Source organism: Taudactylus pleione, unplaced genomic scaffold (assembly GCF_031769625.1).
Source record: "Taudactylus pleione unplaced genomic scaffold, aTauple2 ptg000889l, whole genome shotgun sequence".
In the NCBI taxonomy this organism is placed as follows: Eukaryota; Metazoa; Chordata; class Amphibia; order Anura; family Myobatrachidae; genus Taudactylus; species Taudactylus pleione.
The window spans coordinates 233491-252230 of record NW_028285290.1 but is presented as its reverse complement, the minus strand read 5'-3'; the positions used below and the strand labels follow the sequence as shown (position 1 = coordinate 252230).

The window sequence follows — 18740 nt, the reverse complement described above, 5'->3', positions numbered from 1 at the left end:
AGACAATAGGTCCTGACGCTGAGGAAGAAGGTATGGAGCGTCGATGGAGAGGCACCTCAGATCGGAGTACCAAGGACGTCTGGGCCACGCCGAGCTACCAGCACGAGCGTGCCGCCGTCCTGCTTGAATTTCCGCAGAACCAGAGGAAGCAGGGATATCGGAGGAAACAGATACGCCAGGTGAAACGTCCATTTCACAGACAGCGCGTCTACCAGACAGGCGTCTGCGTCCCTTGTCCCGTACACGGGCAACTTGTGATTGTGATGGGAGGCCATCAAGTCCAGCTCCGGCTGTCCCCACCGGTCCACAAGTAGCTGAAATACCTCTGGATGAAGCGACCATTCCCCGGGATGCACGTTGTGATGTCTGAGGAAGTCCGCCTCCCAATTGAGGACTCCGGGAATGAAGACTGCCGAGATCGCTGGAATGTGACACTCCGCCCAAGCAAGAATGCGAGACATCTCCGACACAGCTGCCCGACTGCGAGTTCCTCCTTGGTGGTTGATATACGCCACCGTGGTGGCGTTGTCGGACTGCACCTGAACCGCCCTTCCGTGAAGAACGGGGCCGGATGACTGCAGGGCCCTGTATACTGCCTGCAGTTCCAGGATGTTGATGGGGAGAAGTGCTTCTTCCGCGGACCAACGACCCTGAAGCGATAATGAGCCGGTCACTGCCCCCCAACCCCGGAGACTGGCATCCATCGTGATCAGGACCCAGTCCGGGATCCAAAAGGGGCGCCCCTCGACCAGATGAGCTGTCTGAAGCCTCCAAGCCAAAGACTGCCGATCCTCCGGGGACAACACCAGCCTCTGAGAGCGGATCCGGTGAGGTAACCCGTTCCATTCTGATAGAATCAGCCCCTGCAGGGGCCGGGAATGGAACTGGGCAAATGCCACCATGTCAACACCATGGACCCCAGAACTTTCATAGCCGAATGTACCGACAAGTGGCAACTGCTCAGGCAACTGTGTATCTGCAGCTGTAGGGAGAAGACCTTCTCTGGAGTCAGGAAGATCTGTTGCTGACGAGAATCCAGCAGGGCTCCCAAATTAACCATCCGCTGTGATTGAATCAGGGAGGACTTTTTCCAATTTATCAGCCACCCGTGCGCTTGCAGGCAAGCGATAGTCAGGTGCAGATGTTGAAGCAGTACCTCCGGGGAGCTCGCCAGCAACAGGAGGTCGTCCAGATACGACAGCAGCCGTACATTCTGGTTCCGAATATGTGCGGCCATGACAGCCATAATCTTCGTGAACACCCTCAGCGGCGTGGAGAGGCCAAAGGGTAGCGTCCTGAACTGATAATGTTGCTGAAGAACAGCGAACCTCAGATACCACTGGTGCGAAGGTGCTATTGGAACATGGAGGTAGGCGTCCTGGATATCCAGGGACACCATGTAATCCCCAGGTTCCATCGCTAGAATGATGGAATGTAATGTTTCAAACCTCAATTTGGGAACTCAGGAATTTGTTCAGACTTCAAATTGAGGATAGGGCAATGAGAACCATTGGGTTTCTGCACCAGAAACAGAGACTAATAGTACCCCGCCCCTTGTTGTGATTGAGGAACGGGAACAATGACCCCTGCTTTCAGCAAGGATGCTATAGCCTCCTGAATCTGTAACGCCTTGGTCCTGTCCTGAGGACTCGTGCAGAAAAACTGGTGGGGCGGTCTGTGCCGAAAAGACAGGGCGTACCCCTGGGAGACCACTTCTCGAACCCAGGCATCCGTGGTGGTATTGTGCCAGCACTGGGCAAACAGAAGAAGTCAGCCTCCCACTCTGGGGTCCCCCAGATGGAGGCCCGTCCCATCAGGCAGAGGTTTATCTTCCTGTTTGGAAGATGGGCGTCCGACACTTCAGGCCTGCTTCTTGGGCTTAGAAGCGGCCTTGGTCGCCGACTGCCTCGGGAAGGACTGACCTTTAGCCTTGCCCTGAACCCGAAAGGCAGAGCTCCGTACCTTGGTAGGCGCAGAAGCCGAAGGAAGGAAGGCGGATTTAGACTTCGTGAGTGTATCCACTATTTTGTCCAAGTCTGGACCAAAAAGCAACTCCCCATTAAAAGGCAAGGCCTCCAGGCCCATTTTGGAGTCTGCGTCAGCTCTCCAAGACCTCAGCCACAAGGACCGACGCGCTGACACAGCTGCAGCCGACACCCGAGAGGTCAGCAGGCTTGCATCCAACGATGCTTCCCCAATGTAGGAAGCCGCATCCCTCATTTGTCCTATCAACGCTCTCTGGATCTCCGGAGCATCCTCCGGAAAGGTATCCTCCAAAGCGTTGGCCCAGCTCTCGATGGCCTTAGCCACCCAAGAGATGGCCATGGACGGACGGGCCACGGCCCCTGAGAGTGAGTAGACTTTAAACAAGTCTCCACCGTCCTGTCCGTGGGATCTTTCAGGGAGGAGATCGACGGCAAAGGCAGCGTAGCACTTTTAATTAAGCGGGTAATGTGGGAATCCACCGCAGGCGGAGTTTCCCACTTCCTGCAATGAGCCTCAGGAAAGGGATAGTTGGAAGCCAACCTTTTCTGCAGTTGGTATCTCTTGCTGGGCAACTGCAATTAGGGTACTTCGACCAGGGAGCCGGCGCATCCTCCTCTATATGAAGGATGGCCCGCACCGCCCTAACCAATGCCGGCACATTAATGGAGGACTCCACCTCCGGGGCCCCGGCATCAGAGTCTTCATGGATCTCCCCGTCATCCGAAGACACGTCCGTGTCCGTGAACTGTGCCGCCAATGAAGCCGGAACGGGTCGCTTGGACGCCCGTGGGGGCAAATCACTGTGCAACATATATTGAAAGGCCGATGATGAAGCCGCCGGACTCTGAACAGAGCTGGAGAGGACATCCACCCAGGGAGGGGGTACCGTTTGAGGATACCCCTGAAAAGGTACCATCGACTGCTGCGGCACCGTGGGAGATTGCACGAATACAGGCAATCCCGCACAAGGACCCACAGTCTGAGACCCAGGAGGAGACTGCACCAGATGCGTCACTCGGGGAACGGGGGATGGTAGGCTAGGGCAACGCCCTAGAAGGGACCGCAAGCCGGTCTGCGATCGACGCAAGCACTTGTGTAAAAATCGCCCACGGAGGATCCTGCGCCACTGGGGGTTTAGAGGGACCAGGTACCAGTTGGCACCACCCGCACAGACCGTCCTGAGACAAATCTGCCCCGTCAACCCCTGCCGAACAGCGTCGGCAGGAAACCAACACAGGAGCCACGGAGCGCTCATTCTCCTCAGACATGACAAAAAATTTTGCAGCAAAAATGTATCACCGAAACGAGGTAAGGCGTATAACACCTGCGCACTCCCAAGTATGCAACACAAACAGCCCACAATATGGTACTGAGTAGCACACCGCTGTATGTGACAGACCTCACAAATACGTAGATCTATATAAGTGAGGTAGACAGAAAGAACACCCCTCCCCCACGCACCTGCAGGCCGTAGGAGAAGGAAAGGGATAGGTAAAAAGCTGACAGGAAGTAGAAAAACCACAGACAGCAGCACTAGCAATAGTCACATAACATGCAGGAAGTTATACTCACTGCACCTTCAGCTACAATCAACCTCCCAGATTCAGTGTCTGGGAGGGCTATAGCGCTGCGAACACTGTCCTGAACAGGGGAGAGGTACGCAGGGGGACCGGTCCACTGGAAGCCGCCTGGGAGCTCTGCGTTGCTGCCTGGGAAGATGGCCGCCAGAGAGCTCTGAGGAGGAGTGGCAGAGTGAGAACAGCCCAGCGACGCATGAGAGAAGGCACGCTGGGCTGAGGGGAGGAGCGTTAAAGCAGGGAAGGCTGCCTCCCCTGCTAGTAAACAAACCCCAGGGACACCGGTTCCCTGCCAGCCTTATACCCAGGTGGTCCAGCGGACACGCGGGGTATACCACAGAGGGGGGAGCCCGCCGCAGCTACTAGCGCCGCCGGTCTGTCCCCAGAGACCGGCGGCATAAAGACTGCATTTACACTTCCCCCGCGCGCAGCGCGAAGCGCTGCACGCGGCTTACCTCACCCCTTGTGTCTGGCAGCAGTCTGTGGGAGGTCCCGGAGCCACGCTAGTACGGACTCCGGGGTCCCGCTGCGATCCCCTGATCAGTACTGGCGTCGCAGCGCCAGCGGGGCTGTTGGAGCGGCAGCGTGGATGTCCAGATGGACAGTCTGATGCTGCCGCTCAGAAGAAGTAAAAATAAAGAAATAAACTCTTTTCTTCTTTTGTAAAAATAAAAAGAAAGCTTAGGGGCTGCTTATGCAGCCCCACTGCGCCAGGGTGACCAGACTCTGGCCAGGCACCAACTAAAACTGAGGTGCCTGTGGCTCGGGGGCGGGGTATAGAGGAGGACGGACCAAAGTGCATCCTGGGAGCAGCAAAGCTTTAACTGCATGGTGCCCGTTGATCCAGATCCAGCTATACCCCAAGGTCAACCCTGTGGACCCCTATGGACCCTGAAGTAGAAATAGGAAGTAATGTTTAGGGGTGGTGACAGCGAAACAGGCGTGCCAGGGTATTTGAACGCCGTTGCGTGCATAAATTATCCACTGCGATGCCATACACAGCTTGTGCAACGAGGTTAGCAATTCCAGAGTCAGAACTTGTGCAAGTGTGCATGAGGCTGCAATGGTACCAATGGTTTCACAGTCTTGCTAAATATTTCGGATGTGTGTAAGGTAAAGTGGATGTCCTTATGTTGTACATCGACGGCATAGCGATCGCAGTGGATTATCTATGCAGAGAGACTGTGCGTAGTTGCTATTTAAATTGCAGTTGTGATCCATACTGAATCAGGCCCACACTGTGCCACTACAGTGTGAATTAAGTGGTGACTTGGATTAAATGTTAAACATTAAACTTACTCTACTAATTTATCACCCTTAATGGCTCACTGGTTTAATCCAGATCATAAACAGATTAGTGCGCTGAACTTTGGAAATTAACAGATAATTTACCTTTAAAAATGAAAGTATAATCATTGGATTCACAACAAGAGTTAGCCCTATTGTCACCTGCATGTACCCTCTTTGCAAAAAAATAGTTTTGGAATATGCCAGCCTGTCATTTGAGGTTTGGTCAGTCCACATTTTACTAATGTTTAAGAAGACCTGGTAGGAGTTTATATTAGATTAAAATAGGTCTCCTTACCCTTATAATACGGGCTGCTTCCAACAGGACCCGACTTCGCTCCATTCCAGACTTCCGACTCCATATTTTAAAGGCAGCCTTGGCACTTTGAATAGCTTCATTTACCTCTTTCTCTCCAGAGCAATCAAAAGTTGCAGTGACACGCCCTATCGAAAGACCAAATAAATTAAAACAGATTACCACATCAAAACTGACCAATACATTTCTCAAATCCATCCAATAATTAAGCTTTATGCTGGGTACACTAAACAATGTGTACCCAACACGATCTAGTCTCCGACAGGACCTGGCATTGGAAGGTGCAGACAGTTCCAGATGCCGGGGGCCATGCTGCATTCGGTAGCATGGCCCCTGCAGATATTGCCCGTCTGACCTGCATGCAGGTCCGACAGATGATTTAGCCGAAGCACATAGTCAGCGACATAGCTGGTACACACTGGCCGATGTGAAAGACATAGTCTAGTGTGGGCCCGGCTTTAGATTTCAAGCTTTATGGTTAGAGACCATATTCTTTTGTTTCACATTTATAGTTTCCATTACCATTTCCCATAAGCTATGACAAAATGTTTCAATACTACATTACCACACAAAAGCCTGGAAGCCATATGGGCATACACCTAGCCTCAATACACCATGAGGTGTGAGACACACTGAGTGAGCCGCTGCCAGGTCCTGTGTGACTGCTTGTGTAGAGCATGTTTCTGGCTGTTTTTTTCAACCAAAAATGCATCTTCGTAACGATGTGATGTGACAGGGAGGCACCAGGAGACTGCACTGATTAATTTGACATGCAACTTTTATCTGTGCACAACAGTCTGTCAACAGAACTTGGCGTGGAAAAAAGCTACGGTATCATAGAACTTCACATGTAGATTCAGTTGCATGCAGTTAGTGCCACATAGCAAATGATTCAGTGTAGTCTCCTGAGTAAGATGCATTTGCAGTAAAAAAAAAAAAAAAAATTATATAGGTAAGAACTACAAAGTATGAGGTACTTATGTGTTTCAGTTAAAACAAATTGAATTGAAAACCTTGAACAGAAGTTCATGGCAAAGCAAAATAAATAGATCAAACGATCACCACATTGCTCAAATGTTTGGCAGAAAGATAGTTTTCTAGACCAACCACAGGTCATCTACCACATCATATGCACAGTATCATAAAAAGCATGTGTTTAAGAGTCACAGGCAAGCCAATACATTTTCTACAGACATAACAGTAATGTCTACTAAAGAGAAGTCACATTATAGGAGTTTTATCCAAAACAGCCTTTAGCGCTAGCTGTACCAAACAGACTGGCAGCATTTCAGAACATAGACAATGCCACATATTGCACAACTGTTATGGCACAAAACCAACTGTTCTGTACAGTTACACAACCACAGTAGCTAAAAGGTCAGTTTGGATATTGAAAGTGCTACAAAAAAGGAAAGTTCCCCAGAAACGGGATAAAAATAAAAAAAGTTGACAATAGTTATTATTGAATGTATTTCTGAAGGAATGTGAATAGATCAAAGTAAACTAGGCTTAAACATTTTTAACTGCTGGATTAAAAAAAGTGTTTGTTTACAACAGGGAAACTTAAGTTATTCCAAAACAGAAGTTTCTTCCATGGAAGAACAGATAAACAGGTAAATGCAGAAAGCAAATATTACAAAATGTAACTGCCACAGTATTTCACTCAGTGGGGGTGGGGAGGCATGTGCAGTAATGCTAGGTTTAATCGCCTAGTGGATGGGCAGCGCTTGAGCAACAACAACTGTAGTTATCGCTCAATCGCTTGGTAATCGCACACAAAATCGTGCAGTAAAATGTAAACAACCAGCAATGTGCGTGCCCGCTGATCATTTTTAACATCCATCAATCGCTTGAACATGATGGCCAATCTGACGACTGCCGTCAGGTTGCCATGTTCGGGGATGATTGATCTGCATACACTGAACGTTCACTGTATGTACTTCACCACTAGGGGGACGACGGCACAATTATGATGTCGTAATCGTGCCATTGTCCCTGCATCTAGTACTGGATGGGCAGCTTAACTGGCCCTCCTGGTCATTTACCCAACACACAGCTTTCAGCTGGGACTAAAATGGAGCTGCACCCAAGCAGAAGTAGTCACATAATCTGCTAATAACGTGCACCAGTTATAGATTCAGCAACTAGCCATTTGAGATAGGAGCATGGCTTATTACAGCACCCTTGGTTGGTCTGCAACTACCTCCTGCATTCAATAGGATGTATCATCTGTTTGAAGGATTGATTACCAGTAGGGTTTACTTTCCACTTTATAAATCTACTATTTATGCAACTCAATATTGCTGAGGGCTAGGACCAGTCTATTACAGAAACACATTGGAAATAGTAAGGGTGTTAAGGGCCCCATACATCAGGCGGCGGTTTCACCAATTCCCTGATCGAACCAGAATTGCTGATCAGCAGCGATTGATGACAGCCGTGCAATCTGGGAATCTGAAATTCACGTTAAAAATGCCCAATTTGCTGATCCATCATTTTATAGTCTATAGGCAAAACAAGGAATCAAAATTTTTGATTTCAGATGCCCTGACCATCTGGCCCAACACATTGCAGTTTATAGTTAATATATAGTCTATATGATCTGACATTTTGGGGGGGGCGTGTGTAACTTCTTGAAGTGTGCTCTTCCCTTGTGCACTCTCTCTCCCAGTTATAAAATGATCAATCATGTTTTCTGTATTTTATCATTGACTTTTTATATTTACTACAATGTTTTTGGCCAATGTACATTTCCTGACATGTGGAGCTGAGACAGTCACAGCAGACATTAAGGCCCCCATATATCTGCAATGTATTGGGCCAATTCTCCAATCCCCAGATGCTGGGACATGGGTGAAACACATGTTGGACATCACAAATTTGCTGATCCCGACCAAAATATGATCAGGAACAGCAAAACGAGCATTTAACATGAAGAATTTTACGGATTCCCAGACAGCTCGGTGATCGATGGCCACCAACTTGCAAAACTGCTGCCTGAAGCATGGGGCCCTTTAGTGCGAAAAGCAGCTGGGTTTCTTGGATGAAAATTAAGTCATCCTTTAGAGCAGTGGTGGCCAACCTGTGGCTCTTCAATAATTCTGATGTGGCTCCCCTGACTGGCAGACTGCCTCCACTGATCGGCGCGTAGCTGATCATAGGAAGCTCATCCTTTGTTGCAGCAGTCTGCTCCACTCCGGAGGCATGTATGACGTTATGATGTCATGCTGCAAACAGGAGAAGGAGCTCAACTTGACAACCTGGACCCACAAGGACGCTGTCACAGATGCCAAAGCCTACCTATGAGATGCATAGTCTACAGCAAGGTAGGAGCTATGGGGTTTTGATTTGTGATTTTAATTTTTTTGTGACATGTGGGGGGTTTGAAGTGGCCTGGAGAGAGAAAGTGAGGGAGGCTGAAGTGGCACGAGGGTCTGCTGATGCGACACATGGAGGGCACTGGAGTGACACATGGAGGGCACAATTGTATAATGTGAATTTTTTCACTTAAATTAATTTTTTTGTGGATGTGGCTTTTTCAGTGAATTATTTCTGGATCTGGCTTGTTTCAGTGTATTTTAGGTAGATTTTTTTTTCCAATGTTTTCTGTATTGCTCTGGCTTTTTCTTTCCCTTTAACAATTACCTCTACTGTGATTGTATGCATGTGCTTTTACAAGCTCCTACAAACGTCATACCAGGGGCGTAGCCTGGCTGGCACAAGACCACACCATTTTTTTGCATGCACGCCTTTGGTGCACAGATGATCTTGGCTCTTTGACATAAGAAATTTTTGGTCTCTGCCTTTTACTGGTTGGCCACCCCAGCTTTAGAGTAATAAGAGAAGTGAACAGTTTGGTTAATTTTTTGGGGAGAGGGGGGTACTGGGCAGCCAGGAAAGCAGGAGGAAGATTGGGCAAAGGTGGATAGAGACTAACATATCTTGACAATGGAGAACACCAGACATATAAGGGTTAGCTCAATGCTCAAAGGGAAGCATGAAAGATATCAGACTTCACCTCTCCTTGCAGTAATCAGATAAACACCATATTGCATGTCATTAACGTGACAAGTTTTCACTATTTTCAACTGAGGTACTCCTTCTGCAAGTACTGCAGGAAAAGTATTTACCCTTAGAAATCCACCCTCAAGCATTTCTGCTTGCTCTTATCTTCCACTAGAGGTCTATTATTCACAATATATAGACTGCTCTCTGCCAAAGGCCCTGGCAAGGGATTACATGAGCACGGGACACTGAGGTGGGGGCCTAGATTTTGAGACAAGTTAATGTTGCAACATCTTCCTCCTGCATGCGCATTATGGCAGATACCAGTAATCTGGGAAAACTGAATATATCTGATGGAACTAGCTACCATTTTCTACAAGCATAACACCCATCTACTGGAAGTGCTGCGGAGAAGAGGGTACTCAGACCTAAATATTTTTAGAGTGTCCAAGGATAGCCTCACTTTGGAAGGTAGTACATCTCCTTATTTTCAATATAATTGAAATTTGGATGCCCCAATTTTAATACACCCTCCTTCTGAGACTACCTCCAATATAGTAAACAAGAGGGTATTTTGATCCAGCGCTCAAATGTATTATTGTTTGGGAGCTGCTGAGGTAACGGAGATGTCCTATTCTCTCCTCAAAATAGTATTAAAGATTAGTTGTACGAAAGCACTGCATCATAAATTCTATAGTCAAAGAAAAATCCAAAAATAGTCCCTGTAATGTTGGTGGAAATGCTTGTTACTAGTCAAAAGTTAGGTATGCCAGATCCCAATGTTCAAAAACAGTTGTATGCATAAAAATCTTTTACTTTCAAAATACAGTAATAACTTAATCATTCTTTAAGTGAGGTATACAATAAAACATATGAATATTAGATACTTGGGGGGGGGGGGGGGTTATGAGGTAGTCTGACTACTGTGTACTGAAGTAGACAATTCTCATAAATGGTGCATACGGATGTTGCTTAAGCTGTTGTCAGTCACTTGCACATAAAGAAACCATCTGGGGCTCTCTTGCAGGTGTGTCAAAAGGACTGAAGGCTTATTGCAACTTGATGTGAAATGTCAAGGCTTAATGAAGAGTCATGCTAATATGAATATGGTTCCAAAATAAACTGTCTATGGACCTGCGGCGTCCCACTGGCTGTTTAATATAGATGCCCGGATAGGTGTTCCCAGGGACGGAGTACAGCGGTGTTCCTGACTGGCAGGGATTGCTCTAGGAGTGGACTGTCTCCCTCCAGGTGCCAAAGCCTGCAAATTGCCTGACGAACAGGCGCTCACCTGCGAAACGCACTGGAGTGGATTGTCGCTGTCTGGGGAGGGGGTGTGACGGTGGTGACCCACTTCCCCAGTTTATTAACAAAGGAAGCAGATTCCTGTAATTTTTAATGCTAGTTAAAATATAAGAAATTATAATTGCAAGTTGAAAAAGAAAACGTTTATTATGAAGCCCTTACTAGTCGGTTTTAATGCAGACACTTCAAATTAACCAGATTTCCAAAAAAATCTAGCAACAGAGTCGAGATAAAATTAGATATTCAATGTACAGACCTACCAACAGCTAATTTACAATAGGACATGTCTGAGTAGATCAGACTTTCCTACTCTCCCGATTTCCACGGGAGCCTCCTGTTTTATGATGGGAGCTCCCACTACCCCTGGAAAGTGATGAGAGCCTCCCGGTTTCCTCACTGTGCAGTTGAAAATCCGGACTGTTAGTACAGACCGCCCCAGCCTCACACTGAACTCCCTCACATTCACTAGCCCACCCTTTTACAACAGTCTGCCATACTCCAACCTATACTCCCACCTATGCACCCTTGTTACTGTCCCCATAGTCATAGACAGTCTTGAGAAAGTCCTGTTTTTTACGGGACGAAACGCATTGACGTCATTATCCAGGCATCTGAGATTGTTTCACAGCACATTACCACCTGCTGCACGCTATTTTGGAGGATCTCTATAAGGTGTAAGGTGCCGATTCATCCCTGGAGCTTACCGCCAGCCGTTACACAGCAACCGCTCTACAAGCAGCTTTGGTCTTCGGCTGCACGGCAGTTGACTCCATCCAGCCACGGATATACAGCATTCAGACGGGCTGAGCTGGGACGGACATCAGTGGGGCCACAGATATCCAGGGGTGAGATACTCCAGTTGTCCATTTTCCACCTTTACACTCTCCAGCGTGACTACATTTCACACTGGGACGCCAGTAGTGATTGCAATTCAAGCAGCGGAATTGAGCTGCCTTACCATTGGAAACAATTTGCCACATTCAAAGCCACATTGTTGCAGGAGTGGCAGCATTAGAACGCTGTGCTGTAGAAACCTCAGTGATATAGTATCAAGCCACACTCTCACAATAATGCATCAAAGTTAGAGAGTTATAATTTCTGTAATTTTCTATATGATTGACATTTTTCTATATAACTGATTTTACTCTTGTACATTTGACTGCAAGTATTGGTGTTTATATGTGGATTATATTGTATTAAAATATCAGAATCATTTTATTTAAAAGCCTCCTGGTCATTAAACAGACAGCAAACCTGATAGAGATTTCAATTTGAGAATTTAGCAGTGCATAGCGCAGTAAAAATCTATTTTTTACTGTCCCCATAGTGCAGCAAAAGTTCACTTTTCTTGTGCCAGTTCTGTTTCCCATTAGATTGTGAGCTCTCGCACAAGCAGGGCTCACTTGCCACTGCAGTACACCCCCCCCCCCCCCCTTAGTGGGAATAGATACCCACTTCAGTGAAGCTAGACACCCTCTCAATGGCACCACCCCCTGCTCTGCATATTCTACTAAAGTCTATAATCTCCCCGAAACTAGTTTTCAGAAGTAGATACTAACATGGCCCTTTTTTAAGGTCATGCACTGACAAATTGAGGGTGCTCATTATAAAGCAAATGTACAAAGTATAAATGTTCTCATAGAACTGCAAATACATAATACATTTCCAAAGCACAGTTAAAAATTAAAAAAAAAAAAAGTAACCAAGAGTTCTGTTACATTTATTAATGGTGAGATACACAAAAGAGCTACAGTATAGTGCTTACTCACCTGTGGATGGTTCATAGGCCTGTTCCTGTCCTACTGAGTCTATAGGCTGCACTCTACTCCCTCCACGGTAATTGAGGGGCAGGGAGTTTTGGAAGGTCCCAGTACTGATGGCGCTCATGGCGAGTCGGAGTTTTGGGAGCAGACTGTAAACAAGAGGACGAGCTCCAAGGAGTTTCATTCAATAGCCTGAGGAAAGTGCAATATAAATTTACATTGCATATTTCTTTTCACTTCTAAAGTAATGGAAATAAAGTTTAAATCAAAAATATTCCACAAAGCTGTTCGGTCACTCAACTGATGTGATAAAATCATAACCGATCTGGTTTTGTATCCTATGGGTACATTATCACGCTCGTCAGCACCCAAAAGCTCTGGGTGCAGCCACGCAAAGTGGCACCCAAACCATGGTCTTCTCACACATTTCTGCTCGCCAGGTGGCTGCGAGAAGGAATATCTGCATCTGTGGCTCTAGCGCCCGATCGCAGCATCAATTGTGTTGCGCCATCAGGCACCCATTACTGAGCAAGCATGCTAAAAACAATAAGATTCCCCTCCTGCTTATGCACAGTGTCAGAATCGGGAGCCAGTTAAAGGCATCCCAAGATGGGTTGGGTATGAAATCCCTGCTGTCGGGATGCCACTGAATACAGACAGTGGCATCCCGACACCCATAGGAAGTCAAGGCAAGTATTTTTCTAACTTCTACCCTAACCCACCCCGGTGCCTAACCCTAACCTCCCCCCCTAGCCCCAGTGCCTAAACCTAACCTCCCCCTCCCTGCACCCTAATCCTTAAACTTGCCACACAACAATTTTTTTCCCCCCGATCTGGCAGATTCTGACACATCGGAACGACAGATCGGGTAAAAAATGACCAAATCGTGAGTCCCCACTCACAATCACGATGCGTGCCCCCGCAGGTCGCAAATAGCATCTTCAGATCTGCCATGCTGTAAGGCAGATCTGACGATAGACTCAAATGCACTGAAAAAGTCTGGCTGCAGGAGATTGGACAGCATATCGCGTGCAGAGCTGCCAGGAGAGTTTCAAAGGAAATCGGACACATCGTCGGAACACCAGTATAGTCTGTATGTGTGTGGGCACCTTACCACCCCCTCACTGGTGCCCAAACCTAACCTCCCCCTAGACCCAGTGCCTAACCCTAACCTCCCCTTAACACACTGATACTTACCTTCAGGATGGCGGCAGTCGGGCTCCCGGCACTGGAATTCAGACTGTCGGCATCCCACACGCCTGGATGCCAACTACATCCCTCCTAAGATCCCTCTCCAGTAAAAATACCTCCAGAGGCATAAAGCGGTTTATGCCATTTGAGGATGGCTTAACTCAAAGGGACCAAACTGTGGTGCATAGGCAGGGCCGGCTCTAGGGGGTGTTCGACCAGTGTGGTTGAACTGGGGCACCACCCATAGAGGGCGCACCCCTCCCCAACATCCCAATTTCAGCGGGACAGTACTGTCCCGCTGTTCCACCCGCGGGTCGAAGTGGCCTGCGGGTGGTCAAATCGGGAGGTTGGGTACCCCCACCGCCGCAGCTGTTCCAGATCCCGGAGTCTGAATGGATGCTGCGCGTGGCATCCATTCAGTGACGGGAGAGGGCTGTGGAAGCCCAGCTAGTGAGCCTCCCCCCAGCCTGACGTTAGAGGTGTGCCATGCTGGCACGCCTCCAAATATCACTTTGGAGGCATGATCTATTAGAACACGCCCCCATTTTCTGGTGCACTGTAGAGAGCAGACACAGGGTGCTGAGACCCCTGGAGCCGGCCCTGTGCATAGGTGTCAGACTGCAGTCCCCATTGACATTAATGGGGACTGCAGGCAGTCTGATATCTCCTGCATTAGGCTGTTACAAAGCCAGGATAAATACACGTAAAAAAAAAAAAAAAAGCAAGATTTATAGGCCTCTTAAAGTTTACACAGCCACCAAGAGAAAAAAAAAAAATTCAGGATGTTCCAGGTTACGAAAAGATAACGCACTAATAACTATGCTAGTTATTCTTGGAATGTAGAGTTGGGATTCAGTTTGCAGTCACTGTTAATTAATCTAAGCTTTAATTTAATGAAGTTCTATTATATTTAAATACGGTGTTAACCAACATGTGGCGTGTACACCCAGCAATGCAACTGAAACCCCCCCCCCCCAACATATTGGGCGGCTGGTACACATTAAACGATCCAGTGCTCGTCCGACAGGTTGGCCCCTGTCACTTCCCGCAGCATGGTGCAGTCACACTATCAGATTGAGCTGCATGAAGGGCCGATCGGGTGATGCACGCTCCCGTTGGGTCGTCAGCCACAACGGCCAACATAGTTGCTACACACTTGACAATTGAAATGATTTGTCGTTCCTGATCCGTCGGAATAGAGCAAATAGTTAAAAATATTGTTAAGTGTACCCAGCTTTAGGTTATGTACCGAAAAGAGGCATATGAAACCCCCCCATAATCTGTTCATGTCAACTCAAAATATCTAGCACACTTGCCCATTACAACATACCCAATCAGCAAATAATGTTTGAGAAGTCCCATGACCCCCATTCGCCACTTTTAGACTTTCGCAAGTTGTAGTCCAAATGGAGGTCCCAAACCATGACCTACACGCTCTAGCCCTAATTGATAACATTGAGTGATCATAGCAGAGATCAGTCCTAATCTTGATTAAAGGCCTCAGCTCTACAGCATAAGGGGGTCAGAAGAAGCCCATGCACTGACTAGCCTTATGATGGCTGTGGCAAGAGAAACTGGGTCCACACTCTGGGCCAGATTCGGATTTGCCCAAATTTGGGTGTCATGCACAGGGCTCAGTCTGCACATGTGCAGAATGGGTCCTGAGTGATCACTCAGTTCCCACAGCATGATTCAGAGAGACCGTTCTACAAAACAGTGGCATGTCGCCCTAGTTTTGTAGGCGTGCAGAGCCCAGGGTCTGCGTTGTCGGGATGCAGACTTCCTGGACTCAGCTGACCAATTCAAACAGCCAGCCTGGCTAAGCTTCAGCTTGCACAGGCTGGCCAAAGGCTGCAACCATCTTGATGGTGAACCAATGCAGTGTCTGATCACGGCACTGATCGCAGATGCAGGCATTTCCTTCTGCAGTTGCATTTTAGTTGTACGGCAGGGGTATTTTAAGAGAGGGGGGCCCGTATTGAGCCTCCATTTGGGCCCCCTCCTCTGTCGGCAGCTGAGCGTGGCACTGAGCGCTGTAGATTCTGGCTTCATGCCAGAATCGACAGCACATGTGCGGGTCTCTGGAAAAATGGTGCTCAAGCCTACTTCCCCGGGGACATCTTTTTTGCGCATGCGGTCTGGCGCTGCAGAGCAGTACTTCAGGAATCAGCGGAGAGGCAAGTATGATTACCTGTGGGTGCAGGGTGTGCGGTGTGGGCCCCCCTGGACCCAGGGCCTGTGTGCACCCATTGAAAGACTCCTACGTTGTACGGTATTGCACAGCCGCTTCCCTGGTATTGCACAGCTGCTGCCCTGCGGCTGTGCAATACTGTCCACATAAGAATCAGCATCAGGACCTCAGTTTCCCTGTTAGTGAAAACATGCCCAGAGGTATCCACTACCCGATTAAACAAAGCGTTTGAACGATAATGACAGATATCATTCAATAGTTAGTTAATCAGGCACAAATCGGGCTGTTTAATTTCAAGAACAACCAGTGATGTGTGCTCCCGCTGGTAGTTTTTGACATCTATCATCGCCCAAACATGCTGGTCAATCTGACGATAACGACAGATTGACCATGTTCAGGGATGAGGGAGACTGTCTGCACTAAAATGACTGATCGTTCAGTGTAGGCACTGCACAGACTGTCATGACTGCACGATTACAATGTCGTAATCGTTTCACAGTCTGCTAGTGGATACACACCATAGCTAACACTGGAGATGGTTGAGAATTTGAGGAAATGGGGCATTTTTTTTTTAAGTTTATATGCTACTTCAAAGAAGTACTGGTCCAACCATTACAGAGATCTACAGGAGGCTGGTCCTGTTACCACTGCCTGCATAGAAAGTAATGTAACGTGGGGTGTTTCAGCAATTGCCATAACAGTCACCATGCTTTGTATGCCAGGACAGAGTTGCCAGATCCTCCTGTAAGAAGTCAGTTATTTGCAAACCAGGGGCAATTTACAAATGAAGTTACCACCAGCAAATTATACAGATCAAGATTGAATAATTGTTGCCAAGAATCTTGTAGTTTATAACAATTATAATCAGCTTCATAAACTTGATTACATTATTCTGCTTCTACTGTTCAGAGAACTGGAAATTAAGTATAGAATTATGAATACAGTATTTATCAATTAATACACTTCCTAAAAGCAGAGGGGTTATTCATTTTTATGTGCATTATATATTTTATTTTTTACAGAAGGAAAGGCAGATTGCTGTTGCTTCAGGTCACCACTAGTAGTACATAGTCATTGCACACAGTATTTACATGTAGGAGTTTGGGAAACCCTGGCATACACTGTTACCCTGGCATATACTGTTACTTTCCCAGTCTCCCCAATGTGGCACCATTCACATGGTGATGTCTCCCCTCTATGTAAAATACTACTAATATTGCAGATTCACCGTCTAAAAGGGAAAATTATTTTTAAGCACTCTAAAGACCTTTGTGGGAAGAACAGTTTGTATTCTGGACCTTTAATAAACTCCTGTGTTTTCTCTAACATTCTGTCCTAGCTATGAACTATTCCGACAGGTAACCAACAGACCCCAAACAATACACTGCCACCCATGTCCTATGTTGTACAGTAGCCAGTGCCTCGCACACTACATGAGCGACGTACAATCATAATACACAGGTATAGGACGTCGAGCCCGGCAACCATTGCGATACTCCCCACTACTGAATCGCGCTGCGTGCACTGTGCAATTCATAGCACATACCTAACACGGAACACGACTACCTAGTGCAGAAACACTGACTGCAGCCGTGATCCTGTTATAATCACACCAGCACCGTTATAAGCCACTCACCTCAGTTTCCTCTGAGTTCCTGCTACGGCTTCGCGCTACCCAGGATGCAGCTTTATAGAGCAGCTCATCACCATTACCCCGCCTACTGTAGCTCTCCTCCCCTCAGCTGTCAGGAGGACAGTTGCACCCATGCCTGCCAGCTTTTTATTGCTTTCAGATAAGCAGTGTCTCTTCTTCCACTGCATTATATGTTTTAACTTTTATTATGTTTGGTACAAAATATAACCACAAACAAGTAATCCAGTGAGCAGGGCAGATATTCTCATGAGGGGAGTACAGCACAGATCACCAGATAGTCCACTGCTGCTTTATGTTCGGACCATCAATGGAAACTACAGATTTGTTAATTTTAAGAATATGAAAAATAGGCTGCTGGCTGGCACATGTTGCAGACTGACACTGGAGCTGCCTTGTGGGTGCTGTGCCTGAGCCCAGACACGGAGGGATTAGAAAATTTGCTGATTATTTACATATAAATCTGGAGTTGATAAGAGTTAAAGATCACAGTTGGGGTCCTGTTTTTGGCTGCAGTCCAGGGTGAGTAGTCGGGAGGTGACAGCAGGACCTTTCTGTGTATGCGCCGGCAGCTGAGCTCCGGGGTGGCTGCTGTGAAATGAGGGGGCGGAGTCAGCGCCGGGTGCCTGGCACTGCGGGCAGCATACATGGAGGTAAGCAACTTCCCTGCCCGCTTCGTGTTAGTGTTCAGATTTTCAAGGGCGTTTTAAGAGAGGAGGGGTCCTGTGTGCAGACTCAGTGCAGGCCCCCTCCTCTCTCTAGCGGTGCTGCGGCGGGTGAGTAGATTCTGGCTTAGTGCCATGTATGATTATACAGATTTCTTTCAAAAACTTATTTACAACAAAATGGGCAAAAGAAAAATGTTTCCTTGTTTTTTTGCAATAAGATGTGTGAACCCTATTGAGTGGAAACAGCACATGTGGTTTTCACCTGATCAATATGTACCCTGAATACCTTGCGCCTCCTTCGAGATTCCTTTTTAGTTGTCAATGGTTTTTCTCTAGTGCCCGGAGTCTACTGCGCATGCGCAGAACACCGGGAAATGGCTGCAGCGGCCATTTTTCCATTGTTCTGAGCAGCAGTGACACCCAACGCGGGACCTCGGACAGGTAAGTTTAAAATTAATATGGGTGCAGTGTGTGCAGTGCGGGGCCCCCCTGGACCTGGGTGCCCATGTGCCCTGCACACACTGCACCCATTATAGATACGCCACTGTGTAGTTACTAAGTGAGTAAGGTATATTACATATCTCAATTATTAAATTTTTTTGGTTGATATTACACGTTGAGTGCTAATTTTGAAGATACCTATTTCCACATACTGTTTGTCTTTATGAAGTGAGGAAGAACGTTTAAAGAGTTTATGGGAAAGATTTCTGGACTGCACAACCTGACTATATATATGATGGGAGGTGCTACCTGATGAGACTAATTGCAGGCACAGAAACAGACAAATCTCAGGTGCACAA

General features: G+C 47.3%; 1 protein-coding gene across 1 annotated transcript in view; it reads right to left on the bottom strand.

Moving 5' to 3' along the window:
* ALDH9A1 (aldehyde dehydrogenase 9 family member A1) overlaps positions 1–17332 on the bottom strand; it is a 54372-nt gene extending 37040 nt beyond the window's left edge. Inside the window, exons 1-3 of the mRNA XM_088459052.1 lie at positions 17258–17332; positions 12246–12431; positions 5149–5294 (exon numbers count right to left, since the gene is read on the bottom strand). Coding sequence (XP_088315178.1) covers positions 5149–5294; positions 12246–12423 — 324 coding nt within the window. The 5' untranslated portion in view covers positions 12424–12431; positions 17258–17332. The remainder of the gene's footprint in view (positions 1–5148; positions 5295–12245; positions 12432–17257) is intronic.
* Positions 17333–18740: the final 1408 nt, after the last annotated feature.